We start from the raw sequence: 25,784 nt of genomic DNA on the forward strand, positions 1-25,784 counted from the left end.
TAGATTTTTTTCCTACTGCATATTAATTATCAATAAAACTACCTTTATTCTGTTGAAATATAGTAGATGCGTGCCTTTCTCCCAGTCCTTCTTTAAGCCAATTAATGAAGTATTTTAATTTGTCAATGACCAACTTAGCCGGCTCCCTGGAATGACATACTTTACATGATTCATATATATTTCAGGATCATTATTATTTCATAAATGCCATTTGGTAAGTTTGAAATAAAAATACATCAGGTCTGAAAATTTACAGTATCCCAAAATAATAGTGTAATTGCCTTAATCTATTATCTAGGCACTAATAGTGTTTTACGGCAATATAGAATTTTAAAGTGTAATCTAAGATTTATTTGCCTAGTAGAGTGGGGCAGGGAGTTTGTAGATCCATGTTCTAAACCCACCTCTTCCATTGTTCTGCAACATGACCTTAGGCAAGCTATTTAATATTAAGAAGAATTTATAATAATGGTATTTATTAAACACTTACTATGTGCCAGGCACTGTAGCAAGCACTGGGGTGGCTACAAGCAATTTGAGTGGGATACAGTCCTGCCTCAGATGGGCCTCACAGTCTCAATCCCCATTTTACAGATGAGAGGACTGAGGGCCAGAGAAGTGAAGGGACTTGCCCAAGGTCACACAGCAGACAAGTGTCAGAGCTGAGATTAGAACCCATGACCTTTTGACTCCCAGGCCCGGGCTCTAGCCACTACACCATGCTGCTTCTCTAATTTAATCTTTCTGAGCCTCAGTTTCCTCAACTGTAAAATGGGGAAAAGATACCTGCCATATCTCTTAGAGCTTATGAGACCTGGGTGGGCAGCGCTTAGAACAGTGCTTGGCACCTAGTAAGCGCTTAACAAATGCCCTCATTGTCATCATCAGAGATTGAGTCTGCTCTGATTATCTTCTATCTACTCATTCATTCATTCATTCAATAGTATTTATTGAGCGCTTACTATGTGCAGAGCACTGTACTAAGCGCTTGGGATGAACAAGTCGGCAACAGATAGAGACAGTCCCTGCCGTTTGACGGGCTTACGGTCTAATCGGGGGAGACGGACAGACAAGAACGATGGCACTAAACAGCGTCAAGGGGAAGAACATCTCGTAAAAACAATGGCAACTAAATAGAATCAAGGCGATGTACAATTCATTAACAAGATAAATAGGGTAACGAAAATATATACAGTTGAGCGGACGGGTACAGTGCTGTGGGGATGGGAAGGGAGAGGTGGAGGAGCAGAGGGAAAAGGGGAAAATGAGGCTTTAGCTGCGGAGAGGTAAAGGGGGGATGGCAGAGGGAGTAGAGGGAGAAGAGGAGCTCAGTCTGGGAACGCCTCTTGGAGGAGGTGAGTTTTAAGTAAGGTTTTGAAGAGGGAAAGAGAATCAGTTTGGCGGAGGTGAGGAGGGAGGGCGTTCCAGGACCGCGGGAGGACGTGACCCAGGGGTCGACGGCGGGATAGGCGAGACCGAGGGACGGCGAGGAGGTGGGCGGCAGAGGAGCGGAGCGTGCGGGGTGGGCGGTAGAAAGAGAGAAGGGAGGAGAGGTAGGAAGGGGCAAGGTGATGGAGAGCCTTGAAGCCTAGAGTGAGGAGTTTTTGTTTGGAGAGGAGGTCGATAGGCAACCAGTGGAGTTGTTTAAGAAGGGGAGTGACATGCCCAGATCGTTTCTGCAGGAAGATGAGCCGGGCAGCGGAGTGAAGAATAGACCAAAGTACTCCAGCACTTTGCATTCTGCTCAATAAAGCGTAAGCATTTAGAGCTAGAAACTTGCTTGAAGCGAGAGCCAGGAAAGTACACTACTCAGGAGTGACTTTGGTTTAGCTTATTTTATTTTTTTAAAGTCCTTTCATGTAGAAGTCAGTGGAGCCCAAATGCCAACCATTCTTCTTCCAGGCATCTATAATAATAATAATAATAATAATAATAATGATAATGATGGTATTTGTTATGCTTTTACTATGTGCCAGGCAAGCTCGATTTGTCATGTGGGGCTCACAGTCTCAATCCCTATTTTATAGATGAGGTCACTGAGGCACCGAGAAGTGAAGTGGCTTGTCCAAGGTCATGCAGCGGACAAGTGGCGGAGCCGGCATTAGAACCCATGACCTTCTGACTCCCAGGCCCGGACTCTATCCACTAGGCCCTGCTGACCAATATTCTGTCCCTCACTAAGGCATAATTTTCCAAAGGATTCTATGAAGGGGAGCAAGTGCAATCACCTTCTTCCATTTCAAAGAGTTCAACCAGAGTTTCTTGATAGTTATAATAATAATAATGTTGGTATTTGTTAAGCGCTTACTATGTGCCGAGCACTGCTAACTGCTGAGGTAGATAGAGGGTAATCAGGTTGTCCCACGTGAGGCTCACAGACTTAATCCCCATTTTACAGATGAGGGAACTGAGGCACCAGAAAGTCAAGTGACTTGCCCACAGTCACACAGCTGACAGGTGGCAAAGCCGGGATTGTCTCACAGAAAGATGTGATTATTTCTGAGAGTCTGTAGATTATAATTCTAGAGACCCTGGTCTGGTAAACTGTCATGTCATTGTTTTTTGGTCTGGGGGGGTGTGTGTTTGTTTTCAAAATCTTCACAATAGGGTTGTGTACTAGTTAAGGGAGAACAAATGAAATGAAGACAAAACAGTGTTCCAAACTCCCGGTAAAATGCATTGCACTCAGGTGCAACATGAATTCCATTTCCACTACTGCTACAAAGAGCCTATCCCTTTGGACAGTAAAAATATGGAGATTAGAATAATTTGTGTGGCAGTTGAAGGAGGATAGATTTTTATTCCGGTCTTTCGTTCACAGGAATTCTTATAGGAAAATGCTAGGATATGATCCTCTCTGTAAGCTATGCCACTGCCAATAGATTCTCCGTTAAGCTGTCTAAAATTGAAGCATAATATCCCACTCACAAAGGCTATTTTAGATTTTGAGGCCCTTGAAGGCCAGGGACTGTGTCTCGTCTGACCGTATTGTACGCTTCTCCGGCATCTAGCCAAGGGTTTTGCACAAAGTCAGCACTCAATAAATACAATCAACTAAAGAATAAATGGTCTTTTGAAAGACATGCGTTAGCTGCTGTGAGAGACTCCAAAGAGAGTATCTCTTGTGCCCAACCCAATTAGCTTATATCTATCCCAGCGCTTAGAACAGTGCCTGCCATATAGTAAACGCTTAGCAAATACCAAATCATTATTATTAATATTATTAGAGCCAGTGCAGGTTGGGTTGATAAAGCTCTAATATTGGCTGGGAAAAGTCAAACTGATGTCTAACATTGACCGCAATAGTTACTGCTTTGTATTCTCGGTAAAGAAAACGACTCAGTGAAAGTGATATTGGATATTGACCAGGGGTCAAAGAGACTATTATCGTCATCTTAATTACTTCACAAAATTACCTGACAATGAATTTTGGCACATGTGTACATATGTAATCTGCCTAGAAACAGACTGTATCTTTGCCTACCGTATGTTGCCTTTCGCTGGAGAAAAAGAAAAGATGAAAGTGAGTGACGTGATTTTATCGTGGAAGTCCTTTCCTGCGAGTTATTCATATTTTTTCCCACTGTCATTTTTTTTCTTGTTTGCTATCTGTGACAATTTTTGCATCCTTTAGGGCAATGCACAGTTTTTAACACAGGCAGTTGGTGTGAGCATTGTCCGTGCAACTGGGGAAGCAATTATCCAAAGTCGATTGGTTAAAGCCCAGAAGCCAGGGTGGCTAGACTGACCATTAATTCATTCATTGGCCCTGCAAACTACTGCCCTCTCTCTCTCTCTCTCTTTCCCCTTTTTGCCAAATATCAAAACACACATATCCGGTATGGAGGATTGATGTCAAAATCATGCAAAATGTCTCATCTCAGGCTCAGCATTTCCCAAGTAATGACTCTGCTCTCATCTCTTGCTGCCTCCCGGACCCCCCAACTCATCCCAATACATTTTCTCAATTCATTCCATCAATTAATCAATAGTTTTCAATATTTTAACTGAGAAATAACTCAGAAGCTGCTGGCTAGTGATTCCAAGTCATTAGTTGGGGGAGGAGAGGGCACGAGTGAGAAATATTGAGTAGATTGCAGTGGCATGTTGGCTACCATTATTTTTATCTATCCTTCAAATGTAAAACATCGCCCTTCCTCCAAACCTTAAGGATGCACTAGAAAGCTAAGAATTGTCACATAAGCACGGACTTCCATTTAAAAAAGAGTAATTTGATAGTCCTTTTAAGTCATGTGTCCCACTGAAGGATGAGGCGCGGATAAGGTTGGATTCCTAAAATAATCATTGCGGTCGTCAAAAGACTATTTATTTGGACAGGATATTGGCATGAATTGGCCCTGTAATGTCCAGGCAGAGTAAGAAATTGCAATTTCATCAGCTTTCCAAAGTTAATAGCTCAGCTTTATAATTTACTGAAGTTAATGGGATACATTTTTAAAGCAGTGCGCAATTCCCATTGATGTTAATGGGAGCTGCTTCGCTAAATCCCTCCCCGTTGCTTCGAATTGTACCTCCACCGTACTTTTAAGCCCTTCTTTGGATAGGAATAGCTGCTTCCCCTGATCTTTATTCATCGAGTCTTTGGGAAAAAAGATGCTAAAGCCCCTAAAAGTCAGTCAAACCGGTCTGATTTTGGAACGACCAAACTCATTTCCACTCGGTGGGGGTGGCGGGGTGGGACCCGGGGAGAGTTAGTTCCGAATTGCCCAGCCATGATCAGACACCAACATTCACATCATTGTTTACCTTTCTTCCAATAATTAACATCGCACCTATTGTTTTTAGATGCCAACGTGGATGTCATCTACATCTGCCCCCTTCATCTGACCAAGGAGTTACAACAGTATTACAATAAACTCCTGGGTCTCCGGGCAGCTGTCGTATCCGGGAACCCCGAGGACGCGGGTGACCTGAAGGACAGGTTCAAAATTCTCACCCCTGAAGCTATAAACTGCTTCACTGTGAGTTTTGTCTTCTAATTACTACAGCTTCGGGGATGCCGTAAAATTAAATTGGAAATTTTATAACTCGAAACGCTCCAGTACACATCAGTGAAATATTATTGCAAGTTTAACAGCTTTACTGATTAGGCGACTAGTTAGACGGAAGGAAATAAATATCCCACTTTAGCTCTGTAGACTCGGTTGAGGTAATCCGGCCCAGATTATCTGGAGCCCGATGCCCAGTCTCGGAGATGGGTGGGAGCCAGCAAATAGATAGATCGATAATGCCACCGAAAGAATAAAATAAAAATATTTTCGTTGCTTAGACATTCGATCCTGGTCACGTGAGTTTCTCCGGATGTATCTGAGTTAAGAATTTTGCAGTTTAAAAAGATGAACCCTCAAATTTGAATTGTTTCGTTCCATTGCTTCGATTTCAGTCGCACCGAATGGGGCCGGATTGGAATGAGGGCCCCTGAAAAAGTCTTTGGAAAGAATATGACGTTGTCAAGATTGCAGTGCCAAGAACACTGGAATGTGCGGTGGATTTCCTGAGGGAAATCATCATTAAAAATTATAGAATGAGCTACTGCATTATAGTTGATTCATTTCCACGTTACACATGTTGAAGAATAGACATGTTGGCATAGGTCATCAGTTGGTTGTTGTTGGGGTTGTTTTTAATGGAACTTGCTAAGCTCTTACTATGTGCCAAGCCCCATACTAAGTTCTGGTATAGATACAAGATAATCAGGTTGGACACTGTCCCTGTCCCACACGGGGCTCACAGTCTAAATTGGAGGGAGACAGATTTAATCCCTTTTTTATAGATGAGGTAACTGAGGCACAGAGCTGTTAAATTACTTGCCCAAGGTTGCATAACAGGCAGGTCGCAGAGCCGGGATTAGAACCCTGGTCCTCTGACTCCCAGGCCTGTGCTCTTTCCACTAGGCCGTACCGCTTCCCTGGTTATTGGTTTTAATAATTTAAACAACCCTATTGAGTAGAGCTGGTGAGTTTCCAGTTCTTCAGTGTCCTTTTAATCCCCAAGCCCTTAGAAAAGAAATGGAAGGTTCACCAGAAAAATTTAAGTCTATTCTAAATCTTGATATTTTTCCCAACTGGTCTGTGTAGTCAGTCTCCCATTCTTTTTTCTTTTTTAAACTTTTATGGTATTTGGTAAGCACTTACTATGTGCCAGGCACTGTACTAAGCATGGGCTGGATAAAAGTTAATGAGGTTGAGGTTGGACACAGTCCATGACCCATATGGAGCTCACAGTCTTAATCCACATTTAGCAGATGAAAGAAAATTAAGTGACTTGCCAAAGGCCACAAAGCAGACGTGGGCAGAGCCCGGATTAGAACCCAGGTTCTTCTGACTTCCAGATCCATGCTCGATCCATTAGGCCATGATGCTTCTCTGTTCTCCTGTTAATGTAAACTTGATGCCTCTTGGCCATGAAACAGTCTTCAAATCAACTCGTTAGACTCCTTCTATTTGCCACTTACTTGCCTCTCTTTCTTGGTGAGAAACAATTCATTGCTCAATGATCCTAGAAGTATCTTTGTTTCGCTCTGAGTGAATGAACAGAATTGGTGATGTTCATGTGGGTCCAGGACAACTCTACCATATTCCAAAATCCACCTCAGAAACAGATAACATTTTAGCCCATTTTAAAACTGATGAACATCAAGAAATCAGTCATTCGGGGCAAGTATCTCTCCTGTTTTCCAAGCCTTGGGCCGGAGAAACATCAGTCCTCTGTTTTGCTCTTCCCAAGTGTTTAGCACAGTGCACTGTACCCAGTGGGCATTCACTAAACAGTTTTTACTATCACTATTTCTCTAGCCTGATAATGGTATTGCTTTCGAGTCAGCTTTCGAACCGCCTCAAAACCTGTTCTCAATCGATGATATTTTTTGAGCGCATACTCTGTGCAGAGCACTGAACTAAGCCCACGGGAGAGGAAAATACAGAGTAGGTAGACGTGTCCCCTGCCCACAACAAGTTTACAGTCCAGAGGGGGACGCAGACATTAATAAGGATAAGGAATATTCCACAGTGTACGAAGGTGATGTGGGAGGGAGTGTGGGGTGCCTACCAAATGCTCGAAGTATACCCGGCCCTAATCCCACCAGCGGCAATTTGAGCTCCTCTGGCCTGCTCCCTAATTGGCACCAGAATCCGCCCTGCTACTAGCCAAGTCACTTGCATCCCTGAGTGATCAGGCGAGATCAATTAGCAGGAATGTATCCTCCTCCCACCCGGCCAACGGAGGATTTTGCCTCCTTCAACCACATTGCCGGTCCCAGGCTCGCTGGGATGAAAATTGAAATTCTTTGCTCAGGAAACCCTGCGCGAATCACCAGCAAATGGTTTGCCTGCTGTTTGCTGGTTTGCCTGCTGGTAGATTGTACGCTCCTTGGGGGGCAGGGATCAGGTCTATCAACACCTGTTGTATTATTCTCCCCCAAGCAGCATGACTTATTGGAAAGAGCACGTGCCAGTCAGAAGTCATAGGTTCTAATCCCGGCCCCTCCGCTTATCAACTGTGTGACTTTGGACAAGTCACTTAACTTCTCTGTGCCTCAGTTACCTCATCTGTAAAATGAGGGACCCCTTGTAGAACAACCTGATTACCTCATATCTGCCCCAGCACTTAGAACAGTGCTTGGCACATAGTAAGTACCTAACAAAAACCATTGTCATTATTAGTAGTAGTATTACAGAGCTCTGCACACAGTAAACGTGCAATAAATACCAGTGATTCCTTGATGGATTGGCAGAGCCAAACCTTCTTCCCCACATGACTGCCAAGTCTGTTTTATTGTACTCTCCCAAGCATGGTACAGTAATCTGCAAATGGTAAAGTGGAAAGCAGCGTGGCTCAGTGGGAAGAGCCTGGGCTTCGGAGTCAGAGGTCATGGGTTCGACTCCCGGCTCTGCCACTTGTCAGCTGTGGGACTGTGGGCAAGTCACTTCACTTCTCTGTGCCTCAGTTACCTCATCTGTAAAATGAGGATTAACTGTGAGCGTCACATGGGACAACTTCATTACCCTGTATCTCCCCCAGCGCTTAGAACAGTGCTCTGCACATAGTAAGTGCTTAACAAATACCAACGTTATTATTAAAGTGCTCAATAAGTACCACTGATGGATTGGTAAGGCCAAATCACATTCCCCACATCATCCTCATTTCTGTTCCCAAAAAGAACAAATCAGTTGCTGCCTTAGATGCTTTTGGTGTAGGGTAGCATGGCCTGGTGGATAGAGCCCGAGCCTGGGAGTCTGAAGGACGTGGGTTCCAATCCCAGCACCTCCTCTTGGCTGCTGCATGACCTTGGGCAAGTTAATTCACTTCTCTGGGGCTCAGTTCCCTCACCTATTAAATAGGGATTAAGACTGTGAGCCCCATGTGGGACGAGGCTGTGACCAACCCTATCGTCTCATATCTACCCCAGTGCCTAGTACAGTGCCTGGTACATAATAAGCACTTAATACATACCATAAAAAAGGGCAGCTTGGGAGAAAGGTATTGCCAGATTGGCTGACCACTTGCAGTCCCTTCCTGGTTTTGGATTCCATGCTTAATGTAACATGTATTATTTATATAGCATTTTAGTAGCAACTTCATTATTTTCCAATAGAGGGTTCTCTCTGGAGAAGAAATTAAATACAACTATCGGGGGGTCTTACAAGATGAGGCAGCTGAATGCACTGCTGAACGTGGCTGCTGAAAATGAACAGAGAAATAAATTTTCAATTTGAAAATGAATTTTTTTCCTCATGCCAAAAAAATGCAAGGATTTTCTTCCTTCAAAAATGATCTACAGGGCCTGCTGGCTCTCCCTACGATAACTGTAATGGAAATGTATATGCCATAGAATGAAATTTGATTGGGAAAAGGGATTATGGTGGGAATTTTGGTCAAGCCAAGTGCTTTATTCCTGAGGAATCATTTGGAGAGCTGCTCCATTCGGTGCACTCTGTGGTGAAATATATTCTCTGCTATCGGGCTTTTTTCTTCATTTTTCCTATCGATTTTCTAGACGCTTTAGTGTTAAACCATGCCAGAAGTGTTGCTGAGATGAATCACTATTATCCAAAGGCCGCCAGCCTCTTTTCCGACTGACAGAAGGATAATTCCACGTGGATCAAATAAATACAGATGTGTAGTAATTAGTTCTATTCCCAGTGAGCCCATTTCCAACACACTAAAGATGTGAACGATTATGGAGCCTCACCCCAACAGCTTTTATCAATTTAAACTGCTAAACTACAGGATAGGTCATAACCCAGTCTGCTATTAATAATGTATTTATTGTGGGCAACATTATAAATTAGGCTCCCGGAATGGAAAAAGAACACCTTTTAACAAGAATAATGTTATCTTTCCACAGAGACATCCCTTGTGCTTGGCTACTCACTTGAAGTACAGTCCCAAGACGATCAAAAGAATAAAGAATCTCATCCAAGGCAAAGAAGCCTATATCGTCGGCGCGTTTCTCCACAGAGATGATTTAGCTGTCGCCGACATGCTAAATGTGCCTATCTTAGGCTCGCAGCCGGAAATGATTCAATTCTACAGTAGTAAGTCTGGGAACAAGAAGATCTTTGACAGTGCCCATGTTCTAGTACCTCCTGGAGTTCATGATATCTATAACGAACAGCAGGTAATAATAATTATGATATTTGTTAAGTGTTTACTATGTGCCAAGCACTGTTCTAAGCACTGAAGAGAGGCAAGGAAATTAGGATGTACCCCATGGGGCTCACAGTCTTGATCTCCATTTTACAGATGAGGTAATTTAGGCCCAGAGAAGTGAAGTGACTTGCCCAAAGTCACACAGCTGATAAGAGGCGGAGCTGGGATTAGAACCCACGACTTCTGACTCCCAAGCCTGTGCTCTTTGCACGAAGCCACACTGCTTCTCCAATAATAAATAGCAATAATGATGATGGAAATGATGTATCTATTAAGTCCTTATTAGGTGCCCAGTCCTGTACAAAGCACTGGAGCGGGTAGGAAATGTGTCTGTTTATTGTTCTGTCGTCTGCTCCTAAGCGCTTAGTACAGTGCTCTGCACCCAGAAAGCGTTCAATCAATACGATCGAATGAATGGAGTGGGTACCCGGGGAATCAGAGAAGATGGTCGCTTGGCTCACACAAGGCTTCCGGCCTTAGGAGGGAAGGAGAGCAGGGATTTTTATCCCCATCCTACAGATGAGGAGACTGAGGCCCAGAGAGTTGAAGTGGTTTACTTCAGCTCACACAGCAGAACGACGGCAGAGCTGAGATTAAAACCTGGGTCTCCTTACTCTCGGTTCTATTTCTCTTAGTGAAACAGCGTTGCCTCGAGGGTAACAACAATGTTGGTATTTGTTAAGCGCTTACTATGTGCAAAGCACTTTTCTAAGCGCTGGGGTAGATACAGGGTCAACAGGTTGTCCCACGTGAGGCTCAGAATCTAAATGCCCATTTTACAGATGAGGTAACTGAGGCACAGAGAAGTTAAGTGACTTGCCCACAGTCACACAGCTGACAAGCAGCAGAGGCGGGATAGAGAACGGGCCTGGGAGTCGGAAGGACCTGGGTTCGAACCCCTACTACACTTGTCTGCTGTGTGACCTTGGGCAAGCGACTCCACTTCTCTGTGCTTCCGTTACCTCATCTGTACAATGGGAACTGAGACTGTGAGGCCCATGCAGGACAGGGACTCTGTGTAACCCGATATAACATATCTACCCCATCTCTTAGTACAATGTCTGGCACATAGTAAGCGCTTAGCAAATGCCAATTAGAAAAAAAAACAGAAGACATGGACTGTGTCCACCCTGGAAAAAAAAACTTAGCCACTCTATGAATTAGCTATCAGAGCACAGCAAGACTTCAAATACATTAAACTTTGGATGCAAGATCCACCCCAGTGCTTAATACAGTAAGCAAATGCCATTTTTAAAAAAGCTGAAGAGCCAGGGGATATTTCATTTCCATTGTGCATTTTGCTCTCTACGTGGCCGAGAATGAAACTGGCTAATACGCGCCCACTCTTCCTACATTTCGTTAGCACTGAAGGTGTTGGAAAACACCTCGAAGGCCTACCGGGAGTTTGTTAGCGTTAGTTCGGCTTCGTTAGCTATTTTGCCATTTGATTACCCTCTGTTGAATGTAAAGGAAGCAGAAAGAGAAATGGTTGTCAATATCCCCTCACTTCTTTTTCGATGCACTGATTGACCCCCGCTCAAAACCACCATGGTAGAGTGTTCTATCCATTGGCCTCTTCTGGGGACATGAAACCACAAACCGTTCATTCATTCAGTCCTATTTATTAAACGCTTACTGTGTGCAGAGCACTGTACTAAGCGCTTGGGAGAGCGCAGTAGAAAAACGAATAGACAGATTCCCTGCCCACAGTGAGCTTACATTCTGAGCAGAGAAATGAACCATCCACTGGACCACTCTGTGAGGAACCTTCTTTCTATTTGAGTTTTTTTAAACTTCAAGCAAACTGTGATTCTCTGGGGCTATATCATGGGTAAAAATATCGAGGATAATTTAGTCAAATATACCGAAGATTTTCTCTTTGCTGCAGAGTTCTCTTTTTATGGTATTTTTTAAGCACTTACTGCATGCCAGACACTGTACTAAGCGCTCGGGTAGATACAAGATAATCAAGTTGGACTTAGTCCCTGTCCCACAGCGGGCTCACATTTTAAGTCGGAGGGAGGAGGATTCAATCCCCATTTTACAGATGGTGTAACCAAGATGCAGAGAAACGACTTGCCCACGGTCATGCAATAGACAAGGGCAGGGGCTGGGTTTAGTCCCCAGGTTCTCTAACTCCCAGACCCAGGATGTTGAACGACGAGTTTCAATTTATCAACTTATTTATGTTCTGACCTCCAAATTTTCAGATATTTCCAATCTGAAGTTTCTACTTATCAAGCCAAAAGAATCTCTGAGTTCTTTCACCACCCCAAACTATACCCAGATCTGATGGGGAGTAATGTGGGAGAGGACTGCAGAAACGACGAGGCCTGGTGGATAAGGCAAGGGCCTGGGAGTTAGAAAGACCTGAATTTTAATCCCAACTCCACTGTTGCCTGCTGAGTGACCTTGGGGAAGTCACTTCACTTCTCTGGCCCTCAGTTACCTCATCTGTAAAATAGAGATAAGACTGTACGCCCCAGGTGGGACATGGACTGTGTCCGTCTTGATTAGCTTGTATCTACCCCAGCGCTTAGTACGGCGCCTGGCTCGTAGAAGAAAAAAAGAAGAAAGATTTCCCCAGAGTGAGAAGTGCTCACTTCTCTTAGACTTCAGTGCACTTAGGAGGGCCAGAAGAAATTTTGCCCATCTTCTTAGCAGGAGACATGGCCTCTTCACATCTTGACAAGGGACCCAAACAAATCTCTAAATAACCACAGCAAACTGAAAACTTAATTCCATAAACGTTAGGTTTGTTACAAAATTTGAGTCCTTTCTCACCTTCATTCTGGAATGACTGAAGACTGTATTTTAATTATGTGCTCGTGGATCAGTTGGAAATATCTGAAAATTTGGAGGTCAGAACATAAATAATAATACTAATGTTGGTATTTGTTAAGCGCTTACTATGTGCAGAGCACTGTTCTAAGCACTGGGGTAGATACGGGGTAATCAGATTGTCCCACGTGAGGCTCATAGTCATCATCCCCATTTTACAGATGAGGTAACTGAGGCACAGAGAAGTTAAGTGACTTGCCTACAGACATACAGCTGATAAGTGGCAGAGCCGGGATTCGAACTCATGACCTCTGACTCCCAAGCCCGGGCTCTTTCCACTAAGCCACACTGCTTCCCATGTAATCACCTGTCTTCCTTTTTCCCTTTTTTCCTCCACCCCAAATCCTGCATTCCTTGTGTGAGAAGTCCTCCTCAAATGATAAGTACCATTTGCTGTTTGGACAGTCCTGGCTTTGATCTGAATAAGTTTAGATTTTGGAAATGGAAACCATGATGTAATAATAATAATAATGTTGGTATTTGTTAAGCGCTTACTATGTGCCGAACACTGTTCTAAGCGCTGGGGTAGATATAGGGGAATCAGGTTGTCCCACGTGGGGCTCACAGTCTTAATCCCCATTTTACAGATGAGGGAACAGAGGCACAGAGAAGTTAAGTGACTTGCCCACAGTCACACAGCCGACAAGTGGCAGAGCTGGGATTCGAACTCATGAGCCCTGACTCCAAAGCCCGTGCTCTTTCCACTGCGCCACGCTGCTTCTCTAGTGACTCATGCCCCTACCGTGATGGGTTGGGTCAGCATTTTGAATTTGTAACTAGTGACTATCAATTAACTGGCTTTATACCAATTGGAATCATCAGTTTAAAGCTGGAAAAGTAAAACTGTGATTATTTGAACGTAGGTTGATGAGAATTCCTGGCTAATGGTTGACTTTTTGTAGAGCCTTTTTCTTTCAATAATATTTCTATCCTTCCCAGAGAGATCAACAAATTTATTTCATCTCGCTAGCAGCTAAAATCCCCAACGAATGATAAATAGCTGGAAAAAAGAATAAAATCATTTGGTTTATGATTCAGTAATTTATTTGCAAAAGATATATTTGCAAGAAAAAAACCACTGGGATAGTTTTTCCTCTTTTGATCTTTGATGCAAAACAGAAGTTCTCTTTCTGGCATGTGCTTCTTATGAAATATTGACAGCTTTGGTTAAATAATCAAAAATGGTGGTGCTATTTTAAAGCCCTGTTCAATTTTCACTTAAAGATAGCACATAATTCTTTCCAGTGGTGCAGTCTTTACAATACTATTGATCCTTTTCATTACTGTAAGGGAGTCATCAAGAGGAACCCATTTATAGAGTTCTCAGAAACAACAAATAATAGGATTTGGAGCAAACAATTAATTAATTCTGTTTGGGTCGAAGCCCCCAAATCTACAACTTGGCATGTAAAAAATGGCTGCATCAAAATAAGGTCTTCTACGAAGTAGCAGAAAAATTCTATAGGGTTTTTTCCCCCCCAGTGAAAAGACCCCTTCTGCTTTGAAAAAAATCTAATTAAATTTCAGTTCCACCACTGCCTGCTTTGTAACCTTGGGCAGGTCACTTAACTTCTCGGTGCCTCAAATCATCTGTAAAATGGTGATTAAATAGCTGTTCTCCCTCTCCCTTTTACTTTGAGTCCTGTGTCTGATCTGATCATCTTGTATCTACCCCAGTGCTTAGCGCAGTGCTTGGGACATAGGAAATACTTAACGGATTCCATTGTCATTATCATTATTGTTATCATTATTATTATTAAGTCTGTCGAATGATATTTTAGAAGCAGCATGGCTCAGTGGAAAGAGCCCGGGCTTGGGAGTCAGTGGTCATAGGTTCGAATGCCGGCGCTGCCACTCGTCAGCTGTGTGACTGTGAGCAGGTCACTTAACTTCTCTGTGCCTCAGTTACCTCATCTGTAAAATGGGGATTAACTATGAGCCTCACGTGGGACAACCTGATTACCCTGTATCTACCCCAGCACTTAAAAGAGTGCTCTGCACATAGTAAGCGCTTAACAAATACCAACATTATTATTATTATTATATTTCAGTGATCTTGTTGAGGCAAGCCATCCATATACAGAGGCCTAGCGGATAGAGTGGAGGCCTGGGAGCCAGAAGGACCTGGGTTCCGATCCTAGCTCCACCACGTGTCTGCTTGGGAAAGTCACTTAACTTCTCTGTGCCTCAGTTCCCTCATCTGTTAAATGGGGATTAAAACCGAGAGCCCCACGTGGGACAGGGACTGCGTCCAACCCGATTTGCCTGTTTCCGCCCCAGCACTTCATGCAAGTGCCTGGCACATAGTAAACACTGAACAAATTCCGCAAGTCTCACAATGGTTTAAAGTGAGAAAATGTGCTTTAACTTTGTCTTTTTCGGTCGATGTAGTCGACGCAGTGAGTCTGAGTAGGCTCGCCTTCCATGCCGGTTGAGACAAGCGAAGCCCTCACTGGATCTAAATGAAGGAGCGAGTTGAAACCGAGTTCAGGGAATGGGGTATAAAAGGGGAGCAGCGTGGCCTAGTGGATAGAGCACAAAGCTGAGAGTCAATTGTATTTATTGAGTGCTTACTGTGTGCAAAGCACTGTACTAAGAGGTTGGGAGAGTACAATATACCACATACATTCCCTGCACACAGTGAGCTTACAGTCTGGAGGTGGAGACAGACATTAATAGAAATAAATCAATTACAGATGCAGACATAAGTGTTGTGGGGCTGGGAGGGGAAGTTTAAGGGGTTGTGGGGGTCTTTTCTTAACAGAATGGACAATTCTCATATTTCAGATGAATCAAAAATATCCTGTTTAACTGGGGCCACAGATCGGTCACATTCATTAATGATTTATTCAGTGTCCTATGTATTCTTTTAAGATGCTCCCACTATATCCGTCAGAGATAGAAGAAAATCTAAATTAAAATATCATGTATTGGGAAAAGATGCCTTAAACGTCAAATACGTAAATAATAAAATTGCTTTTTTTAATATCTGTTTGATCCCTAGATGATTGAACAGTTAAGTCAATTGATTGCTGATCATTTGGAAGTGCAGCGCTGGATATTTAAAATGAATAATGAATTTGGAGGGAATGGTACAGCATTTTGTGACATTCTTCTTCACCTGAAATGCTACAAGTGGCTCTTAAAAGAAAGTCAAAGATACAGCCATGGCAACTGGAGTAAGAAGTGGGCCCAGGTGAGTTTCCTTAGCGATCAATCGATCGATCGTATTTACTGTGTACAGAGCACCGTACTGTGCGTTCGGGAAGCGATATGGGACAAAATGTCTAGAAAAGTATCCCGTTCAAGTAGACAGCAGTTATTTGGCAGTGAAGATCTTTGGTTCGGAGTTGAGTTTCTCAGTGCCAGATGATATCTGATCTTGGTTTTCGTATTTTTTGTGGCATTTATTAAGCGCTTGCTATGCGTCAAGTATTGTGCTAAGTGCTGGGGTAACTACAAGATGATCAGAAGATTAAATATCGTCCTTGTCCCACATAAGGCTCCTATTCTAATAGGCTGGAGAGCAGGTGCCTAAATCCCCATTTTAGAGGTGAGGGAATCAAGGTCACACAAAGGGTCAAGAGCTGGGCTTGGAACGTGGGTCTCCTAACTCCCAGCCCCATGCTCTCTACACTAGACTGGGTTGCCTGTTCAGACGTATTAAGAACGTGTCTGCCACTTCTGTTGAACTGTACTCTTCCAAGCATTTAATGCAGTGCTCTGCGCACAGTAAGTGCTCAGTAAATATCACTGATTGAGTGAGTGTCAGTCCAAAGTGCTGAGCTGGCTCTGCGGAGTGGTTTTTCAGTCACCTGCCCGAAGAGAAGCAGCTCGGCCTAGAGGATAGAGACCAGGCCTGAGAGTTAGAAGGAACCTGTGTTCTAATCCCGGCTCCGCCACTTGCCTGCTGGTTGACCTTGAGCAAGTCACTTCACGTGTCTGGGCTTCAGCACCCTCATCTGTAAAACGGAGATGAAGACTGCGAGCCCGTGTGGGACGGAGACTGGGTCCAATCCGATTTGCTTGTATCCACCTCAGTTTTTAATACGGTGTCTGGCACAGTATAAGCGCTTAACAAATGCCATCATCGTCGTCACTATGAAGCTTCCACTTAGGCCCACTTCCAAGTTAGAATGGACTTGGGCCGAGGGCTACCAGGTGACCATTTGTCCAGCTTTGAACCGGACCATCTGGTTTTCAGTCAATCTGTCGGGTGGCGAGAGAATTTCAGATGCCTTTGGGTCTGGTATTTTGATTTTCAATATTTAGCTCCCCCTCCATCCCACCTCTTGTCCCCAAGTCTCAAGGCTCAGAAGAGGTACCAGTCAGCTGTGTGATTTTGGGCAAGTCACTTAACTTCTCTGTGCCTCAGTTACCTCATTTGTCAAATGGGGATTAAAAAAACTGTGAGCCCCACGTGGGACAACCTGATCACCTGGTATCCCCCAGCGCTTAGAACAGTGCTTTGCACATAGTAAGCGCTTAACAAATACCACAAAATACCACAATAAGTAAACGGGGACTTGAGAGGAAAAAGCAGTGGACCTGGATCAAGGGAGAAGACCAGGGGTCCCTCCAGATAGACCCTCTAGGTTTTGCTGATTTCCACAGCCAAACTTTTCCTGTGCTCTACGAAACCACTGGGTCATAAGAATAATAATAATAGTGGTATTTGTTAAGCATTTGCTTTTTGTGCCATTCATTCAATAGTATTTATTGAGCGCTTACTATGTGCAGAGCACTGTACTAAGCGCTTGGAATGTACAATTCGGCAACAGAGACAATCCCTGCCCATTGACGGGCTTACAGTCTAATCGGGGGAGACAGACAGACGAAAACAATAGCAATAAATAGAATCAAGGGGATGTACATCTCATTAACAAAATTATCCGGGTAATAAAAATATATGCAAATGAGCAGATGAGCACAGTGCTGAGGGGAGGGGAAGGGAGAGAGGGAGGAGCAGAGGGAAAGGGGGGAAAGGGAGCTTAGCTGAGGGGAGGTGAAGGAGAGGCAGAGAGGCGGCAGAGGGAGCAGAGGGAAAAGGGGAAGCTCAGTCAGGCACCGTACTAAGCGCTGGGGTGGATACAAGCAAATCGGGTTGGACACTGTCCCTGACCCACATGGGGCTCACAGTCTTAATCCTCATTTTACAGATGAGGAAACTGAGGCTCAGAGAAGTGAAGTGATTTGCTCAAGGTCACAGAGCAGACAAGTGGCAGAACCGGCATTCCACAACCTTCCGACTCCCTGGCCTGTGCTCTCTACACTATGACAGTCATAAGGATTTAGCATACGTCTGTGGCTTTCAGATCGGCAGAGGGTATTCTAGAGTGCTATCTGTGGCTCCCCTGGGTCTTAATCGGGCAGACCATGCGGGGACCAGCTTGAGAAGCAGTGTGGCTAAGTGAATAGAGCCCGGAATTGGGGGTCAGAAGGACCTGGGTTCTAATTCTGGCTCTGCCACACGTCTGCTGTGAGACCTGAGGCAAGTCGCTTCACTTCTCTAGGCCTCAGTTACCTCAAAAGTAAAATGGGGATTAAGAGTGGGAGCCCATGTGGGACAGGGACTGTATCCAACCTGCTTAACTTGTGTCTACCCCAACACTTAGAACGGTGCGACCTAGTAAGTGCTTAACAAGTACCAAAATCATTATTATTATTAAATGAGGTTGGGTGGATCAGATTCCGAATTTAGAGCCCACGGAGGGCTCTCCGTGACCTGAAATGAAGTGAGTGATTTGCAAACGTTCTGAAACACCTTGCGGACAAATGCTCCTAAATCTGTATGTGAAAATGAATCTAAATCATCCCCTTAATAGCCCAAAACATGTGGATAATTTGAGAGGTGTAGATGTCCCAGCCACAAAGCCACCTGTGCTACCAACCTCTGAGATATTGAATTAGACAAAGCATTGACCTGTTGAGAAGTAGCCTTGATCTTAACCAGGCAGAAACAGAGCAGGAAAGGAAGGCAAAAACATTCTTCTTATTCAAGTGCAATTATGAATAATTCTAGAGAACAGTAAGAAGAAAAAGAGAGTTCACTGTGATGAATGTTACAATTCGGTCCATGATCTATTCTGTGTCTTACCCTGTCAGAGGATGGGCTGAATGGAGTACTTGTCATTGCCAGCTTCTTACATTTTATTTAGAGGATAGAAAAGTGAATTACTCTTCTGGATAGAAAGAAAAGAAAATGTATTTAATTTTGAGGGTCCTCAGAGGTTTCCTGTGTGTTCTCTTTACTCTGAGACATTTTCCCATTTTAAGGTTGGGTATCTTAAATGGCGATTATTGAGCTAAGATCACCAATAATACAAATTCTTTTTGTCCTTCATGAAATCTGAATTTGTAAAATGTTTGCCAGGACCAACATTTTTATTTGAATAACAATTAAAAGATCTTTTAAAGCTAGCACTGTGCTGAGATATCAGTCTGCAAGGGTAGGCAGCATGGCCCAGGGAGAAGAAAAGGTCTAGAGGTCTAGAAATCAGAAGACCCAGATTTTAGTCCTGGCTCTGCCACTTGCCTGCTGTGTGACCTGGGTCCAGTGACTTAACCTTCCTGTGCCTCAGTTTCCTCATCTGTAAAATGGAGACACAAGACCTCTTCTCCTTCCTTCTTAGACCATGAGCCCTGAGTAGTACAGAGAACGTATCCTTTCTTATTATTATCTTATTATTATCTTGTATCGACCCCAGCACTTGGTTCTTGGCACATAGTAAACACTTAATAAATGGGATGATGATGTTGGTGATGATGATGATTAATTTGAAATACTCAACTTTATTAGATTCCCAAACTTTTACTTCATGAGCTCAAGATTGGGGCCATTTTGCTGTACCACACTGACCTCTGAGTAAAACAACTGACCCAGAGAGATGGATAATTAGAAACTCCAGCTAGTATTCAGTTAATAGCTTTGTGAAACCCAAATAACCTTGGCCAAACCAGATTTCCAAACAGGATAGTGACTAAAGTGGAGAGAGAGCTTGGACAGGTCACTCAAAAATTATCTCTGCCTCAGTTTCCTCATCTGTAAAATGGGGATTAAATACTTGTTCTCTCACTTAGACTGCAAACTTCATGTACGACAGGGACTAGTGCCAATATGATTGTCTTGTATCTGCCCCAGTGCTTAGTACAGTATTTGGCACATAGGCGCTTAACAAACGCTATCATTTTTAAAAATAGTATCTGTTTAGTGCTTACTATGTTCCAGGTATTATAATAAGACCTGGGGTAGATACAAACAAGCTAATCAGGTTGGACACAGTCCCTTTCCCACATGGGACTCACAGCCTTAATCCCCTTTTTACAGATGAGGGAAACTGAGACTCAAAGAAGTGAAGTAGCTGCCCCAAGGTCACACAGCAGACAAGTTACAGAGCTGGGATTAGAACGCAGGTCCTTCTGAATCCCAGGCCCAAGCTCTATCCACTATTCCATGCTGCTTCCCATTACTATTACTTTTATCATCATCATCATTGTGGGATTATGATTGCTATTATAATTATAAAATGGGGAAAAAAGTAACAGAAAATGCCCATTCTGAGGTTTACAGAGGGATATTTAAATCCACAAATGTTTAAAGCTACAAATCTGGCCAGCTGCAGATACGGATACAGCAAAATCTGGTTTTGCCTGGGGGACATGGCTGAAAAAGTGTTTAGGCTAAAAATTACCCCAATTCCATCCTTAGAGAGAAATTCATGAGCACATAGACCTCTTCTTCTAGTGTGATCCCAACCAGGAGTTGATGCGAAGCACACAGTACGCACCCCAGGAAGTTAAAAACTGAAATTCCCCTCCAGGGTCTTCTTGAGGAGGGAATCAACCCAGTCTTCAGGAACCTTTTCCTCTACTGGAAATGAGAAAAGAGAAACCAGTCTTCCCAGAATCACCTGGCCAGAACATCCCAGTAGTTTCTGGGAAATACAGGCCAACTCAGCTCCTTTGCACAATGTGTATTGTAGTTTTGTGCTGCTGCATCCTGTCTTGCAATTATCCTGCCAGGTCTGTTTTGAAAGTTTTTTTAAGCATACTGTTTCAGCTTTGACCCTCCTATCGAACTCTCATCGAAGACCTTCAGCTTATAACAATGAATAAATACTGAAATTTGTTCTGCTTTCAAGGGACATTAGTTAAATTTCACCTGAATTTTCATCATTAGGAATTACATTTTTTTAAATGCTGAAATTGCCATTGTTGTTATTGGAAATTAATGCCTATTGAAATATGAGACTCATAAATAAAGAATAGCACATTAGACTGTTTTTCAAAGGCATGTCAGGCAAAAAAAAAATAGATTCAGTCCAGCCTTTCAGTGTACTCTAGCGAAAAAAAACCAAACCCAAAATTAAATGGATCTAAAAATCTTGTTTGCAAGTGACAGTTGACATTTTTATGCCTTCCCATTTGAAACCCTCTTTCAGAAGAGTCAGGATTTTTATATGATGAACTCCACTCTCTATTGAGTTTTGCCATTGAAAGCCTAGGATTAAAATCATCCTTTGTTACAGAATCGCCTCACAGTGATCCACATTTAGACATCAAAGCGTTAGTTTATGAGCACAGGCATGTTTTAATGTCCTATTACTGTATGTAGACCTGTTTCTTCCGATAATGAAGACATTGTGTCATCAAGCCTAGGCTGCCATGTACAAAACATATGCTGGCAGGTTATTAAAAATTTCAGCTTCTTGATGAAAGACTATCCTGCAGGCTAAGAGTCCAGAGAAAGACTCCATTCTGGGAGAATTATTAGAAATGAGAATATGACTGTAAGCACTAAATTATGTTAATACTTACAAATAGCATCATTTGCATAACAGTTTATGACACGACACCCTTATTTTTCTCATTGGTATGTTGTAGGCAACAGATTAAAAATAATGCAGTTTCTGTGAGTTGGAGCTGGGTTGAGATTCCATTCCATCAAAGTACCGATCGTGATTGGAGATCCGCAAATCGGGCATTGCATCAGGCTGACTGAAGTGATCGTAGGAAGCCTGCGTCTGAGGCTGTTTTGTTCAATTAATTGCGCATTCGAGCCATTTGGCTGAATACAGATACTGAGAAGAAGCCGCAATAATTTAATGGCTTTTGGGGGCTCGAGATGGAAATGGAAGTGATTTTAGGAATAGTGGGATGTTTAATAATTACAGCCTGGGAAATTCCTTCTATGTGATTTCTTTTTGACCTGTATTTATGATTTGGACCCTTGTGCCTATCTCTCTTTTTTAAATTGATGATCCTTTGCCAGAACCCACCTGGGGTTTGGGTTGCTTTGGAGAGCAGAGCTTCTCTGGACAATTGAGCCACTGACACATTGGGCCATTTCCCATTGGAGGCCGTGAGAGGAAATACAGGTTAGACAGTAAGCTCGTTAAAGGCAAGGAAAGGTGTGGGCTAATTCTGTTGTATTGTGCTCTCCCAAGTGCTTAGTATTTATTGAGCGCTTACTATGAACAGAGCACAGTACTAAGCATCTGGGAGAGCACAATACAATACAAACAGCAGGAACGTTCCCTGCCTATAACAAACTTACAGTCTAGAGGGAGAGACTGTCATCAGTATGAATAAATAAATATGGAAGGAGCATGGCTTAGTGGAAAGAGCAAGGGCCTGGGAGTCAGAAGGACCTGGGTTCTAATCCTGGTTCCGCCACTTGTCTGCTGTGTGACCTTGGGCAAGTCATTTCTCTTCTCTGTTACCTCATCTGTAATAATGGGAATTAAGACAGTGAGCCCCATGTGGGGCATAGACTGTGTCCAACCTGATTACCTTACCCAACTGCTTAGAGTAGTGCTTGGGACATAGCGGGTGGGGCAGAAATCAAATGTCCAAAGGTCACAGATCCAAGTGCATAGACGAACCCCCCGGACCCTCGCCTCAAAGCCTCACTGAAGGCACATCTCATTCATTCATTCAATAGTATTTATTGAGCGCTTACTATGTGCAGAGCACTGTACTAAGCGCTTGGAATGTACAGATCAGTAACAGATAGAGAAAGTCCCTGCCCTTTGACAGGCTTACAGTCTAATCGGGGGAGACGGACAGACAAGAACAATAGCAATAAAGGTCTCCTCCAAGAGACCTTCCCCGACTAAGCCCTTCTTTTCCTCATCTCCCACTCCCTTGTGCATTGCCCTGATTTCTTTGCTCTTCCTCCCTCCCAGCCCCACAGCACTTATGCCCATATCTGTCATTTTATTTATTTATAGTCATGCCTGTCTCCCCCACTCTAGACTGTAAGCTCGTGGTGGGCAGGGAATGTCACTGTTTATTGTTGTATTGGAGTTTCCCAAGCATTTCATACAGTGATCTGCACACAGTAAACACTCAATAAATGCGAATGAATGAATGAATGAATGAATGAATGAATGAATGAAGCTCTTCTTTCTCTGGCCACTATGAGACTATTTAAAGAGGAAGAACATCACAATAGAATGTGATTGAGCGACTCATATCCTTTCTCACATCCCATTGTGATATTCTTCCTCTTTAACCTCAGAATATGAATTTGGAAGAAGAGTGGAAAAGTGAGGAATGGTCAAAAGGCTCAAAAGAAATAAAAATTGAGGGCCAGGAAAAGAGTCGTGGAACAGAAAGGAGGAAAAATGTGCTTTTCACAGTTGGTCCAGGGGTTGCATGGAAATCCTTGTGAATATCCAGTTGATAGAAAATAAAAGATGAAACTAGGGAGCAAAAGAACTGGCCCGTCCCACTTGAAAAACTCTTGAAGCAATGCCAGAGGAATCATTGCACAAATGCAGTGTTATAGCAATTGAGATAATGTCAAGCGTACCAGTCAGACTTGTCTTGAACCTGTGGGTTGAGTAGAATGATATCCCCATCTTTCTCAATCAACTTGCCTTAGAAAAATGGCAGAGTCAGGATCATTCCAAAGAGAACACGGCGATTTCACCAGGATTGAGGTTAATGTACCGTAGTTGATTGAGCCGTTGATTGAACACCAACATGATGCTAAGTATGGTTGAACGAACCAATATCAAGTACCCAGTACTGCGAAGGGGACACAAAAATCCATTAATTGGGCATAAGAGTACAACAGACTATTTGGGGCCCAGTGTTTGAAATCAGTCAAGCTGAAATAAGAAGAATCTATGGAAAAGCTAAAATTGATGGAAGATTAATAATGGCTTCACCCCATCATCTCCCAGTCGAAAATAATGGACGGGCCTCTGTCCTGTCCCGTCCAGTATTTTGCGAGATTTATGTAGAATAATAATAATAATAATAATTATGGTATTGAGTGCTCACTATGTGCCAGGCAGTGTACTAAGGGCTGGGATGGACACATGTAAATCTCAGTAGCTCGATCACCAGTATTTATTGAGTGCTTACTGTATGCAGAGGCCTGGACTGAAAAGTCGGGAAAGTATAATACGACAGATATCATAGATGCAATGCCCTGCCCACAAGGAGCTTATGGTCTAGAACTGACACCCTGGAGAACATGTAAGTTCTCAAGCCTTAGTGTCAGTGGAGACTATTTTGATTACAACTAATTTAAAATACCTATTTGCAACCCACAGCACCCAATTCAGTGTTTTAGAAAAAAAAGGAATCAATCAATGAAGGTGTGGTGTTTATTGAGTGCTCACTACATACACAGCACTGTACTAAGCACTTGGGAAGGTTCAATAGAACAGAATTAGCAGACACCTTCCATGCCCGTAACAAGCTCAAAGACCAGAGGAGTCAGTAGAAGTCACTAATTCTCCCTGATTCATTCATTCACTCATTCAATCGTACTTATTGAGCGCTTACTGTGTGCACAGCACGGTACTGAGTGCTTAGGAGAGTTCAATATAACAATAAACAGACACATTCCCTGCCCACAATGAGCTTACAGTCTGTGAAGCAGCACTCTCCTTGTAAAACCAACAACTTCCTTGTCACGGTTTAGTCAGAAAAATCGACAGCTATTGTGGTTACTCCCTCTCAATTACAAAATAATTTCTGTCAGGTCACTTATTCAGAGTTACCTGGAAATCTGTTCCTGTTCATTGCACTGCAGGGGGATATCTGTTGAATATGGAGTTGTTAAACTCGTCAGATGTGCTGTCTTCAGGATCAAGCTGGCTTTAAATGGAATCAGAAAAGTTCTACATTCCTATCAGAAACATACATTTGTTATTGTTCTGAAGTCCTAGATCTGGAAGATGCTGCTAGAATTACGATTTTGCCTGAGCTAATGGGCTTCATGGCAGTCTTTGTTCAAATTGAGAGAAGCAGCATGACCTGGTGGACCTGAGAGTCAGAAGAACCTCGTTCTAATCCTGGTCCACCACTTGTCTGTCGGGTGACCCTAGGCGAGTCGCTTTACTTCTCTGAGCTTCAGTGCCCTTATCTGTAAAATGGGGATTCAAATCGTAAGCACTATGTGGGACATAGACTGTGTCCAACCTGATTATCTCGTACCTACCCCGGCACTTGGTACAGTGCCTGGCACAAAGTAAGCACTTAACCAATACCTTAAAAAAATACTCAGTCATCCCAAATCTGATCATCGCATGGCATCATCGCATCTCCTCACAGACGGGATTCATGCTGCAGCATTTAAAGTTCTTCATCAAGATTTTCAAGTGTTACTTTTGCTCCCTCTGCCTGCTGCCCTACATGTTAGCTGTGTGTCTCAACTCTGCTGTAATATCCTTTCCCCAGTGCTTAGTACGTGCTCTGCACGTGGGGAGTGCTCAATAAATGCCATTGATTGATTAACTGAGCACCTGCTGTCATGAAAACCCCACACTGACCCAATCCACCGAAGTGGAAGCGCAGCCAGCTAAAAACTGCAGGCCAGGTGGCTCTCTGCGGTCCAGGGGTCCTTGTTGGGTGAAGGTCTCAGAAGGTGAAGTCTGCCTCTTCCCCAGTCTTACAGAAGCAGTGTGGTATAGTAGTTAGAGCTCAGGCCTGGGATTCAGAAGAGCATGGATTCTAATTCTGGCTCTGCCACTTGTCTGCTGTGTGACCTTGGGCAAATCACTTCACTTCTCCGGGCCTCAGTTACCTCATCTGGAAAATGAGGTTTGAGACTGTGAGCCCCACGTAGGACAGGGCTGTTGTCCAAACTGATAAGTTTGTATCTTCACCAGCGCTTAGATTTGCACTCCGGTTTGCTTGTATTCACCCCAGAGCTTAGTACAGTGCCTGGCACGTAGTAAGTGCTTAACAAATACCACAGCCATTAGTATTGTTATTATAATTAGGTTGGACGTGAAACTATAAACTCTAAC

The 25,784-nt window shown here is 43.3% G+C and overlaps 1 protein-coding gene across 5 annotated transcripts in view; it reads left to right on the forward strand.

Annotated features, from left to right (window-relative positions):
• IQCH (IQ motif containing H) overlaps positions 1–25,784 on the forward strand; it is a 169,081-nt gene that overhangs the window by 81,865 nt on the left and 61,432 nt on the right. For all 5 annotated transcript variants that reach the window (XM_029065755.2, XM_029065754.2, XM_029065756.2 and 2 more), the window contains 3 exons: positions 4,807–4,982; positions 9,368–9,640; positions 15,518–15,709. In XM_029065755.2, coding sequence (XP_028921588.1) covers positions 4,807–4,982; positions 9,368–9,640; positions 15,518–15,709 — 641 coding nt within the window. The remainder of the gene's footprint in view (positions 1–4,806; positions 4,983–9,367; positions 9,641–15,517; positions 15,710–25,784) is intronic.

The sequence above is a fragment of the Ornithorhynchus anatinus genome, chromosome 5, assembly GCF_004115215.2.
Source record: "Ornithorhynchus anatinus isolate Pmale09 chromosome 5, mOrnAna1.pri.v4, whole genome shotgun sequence".
NCBI lineage: Eukaryota > Metazoa > Chordata > Mammalia > Monotremata > Ornithorhynchidae > Ornithorhynchus > Ornithorhynchus anatinus.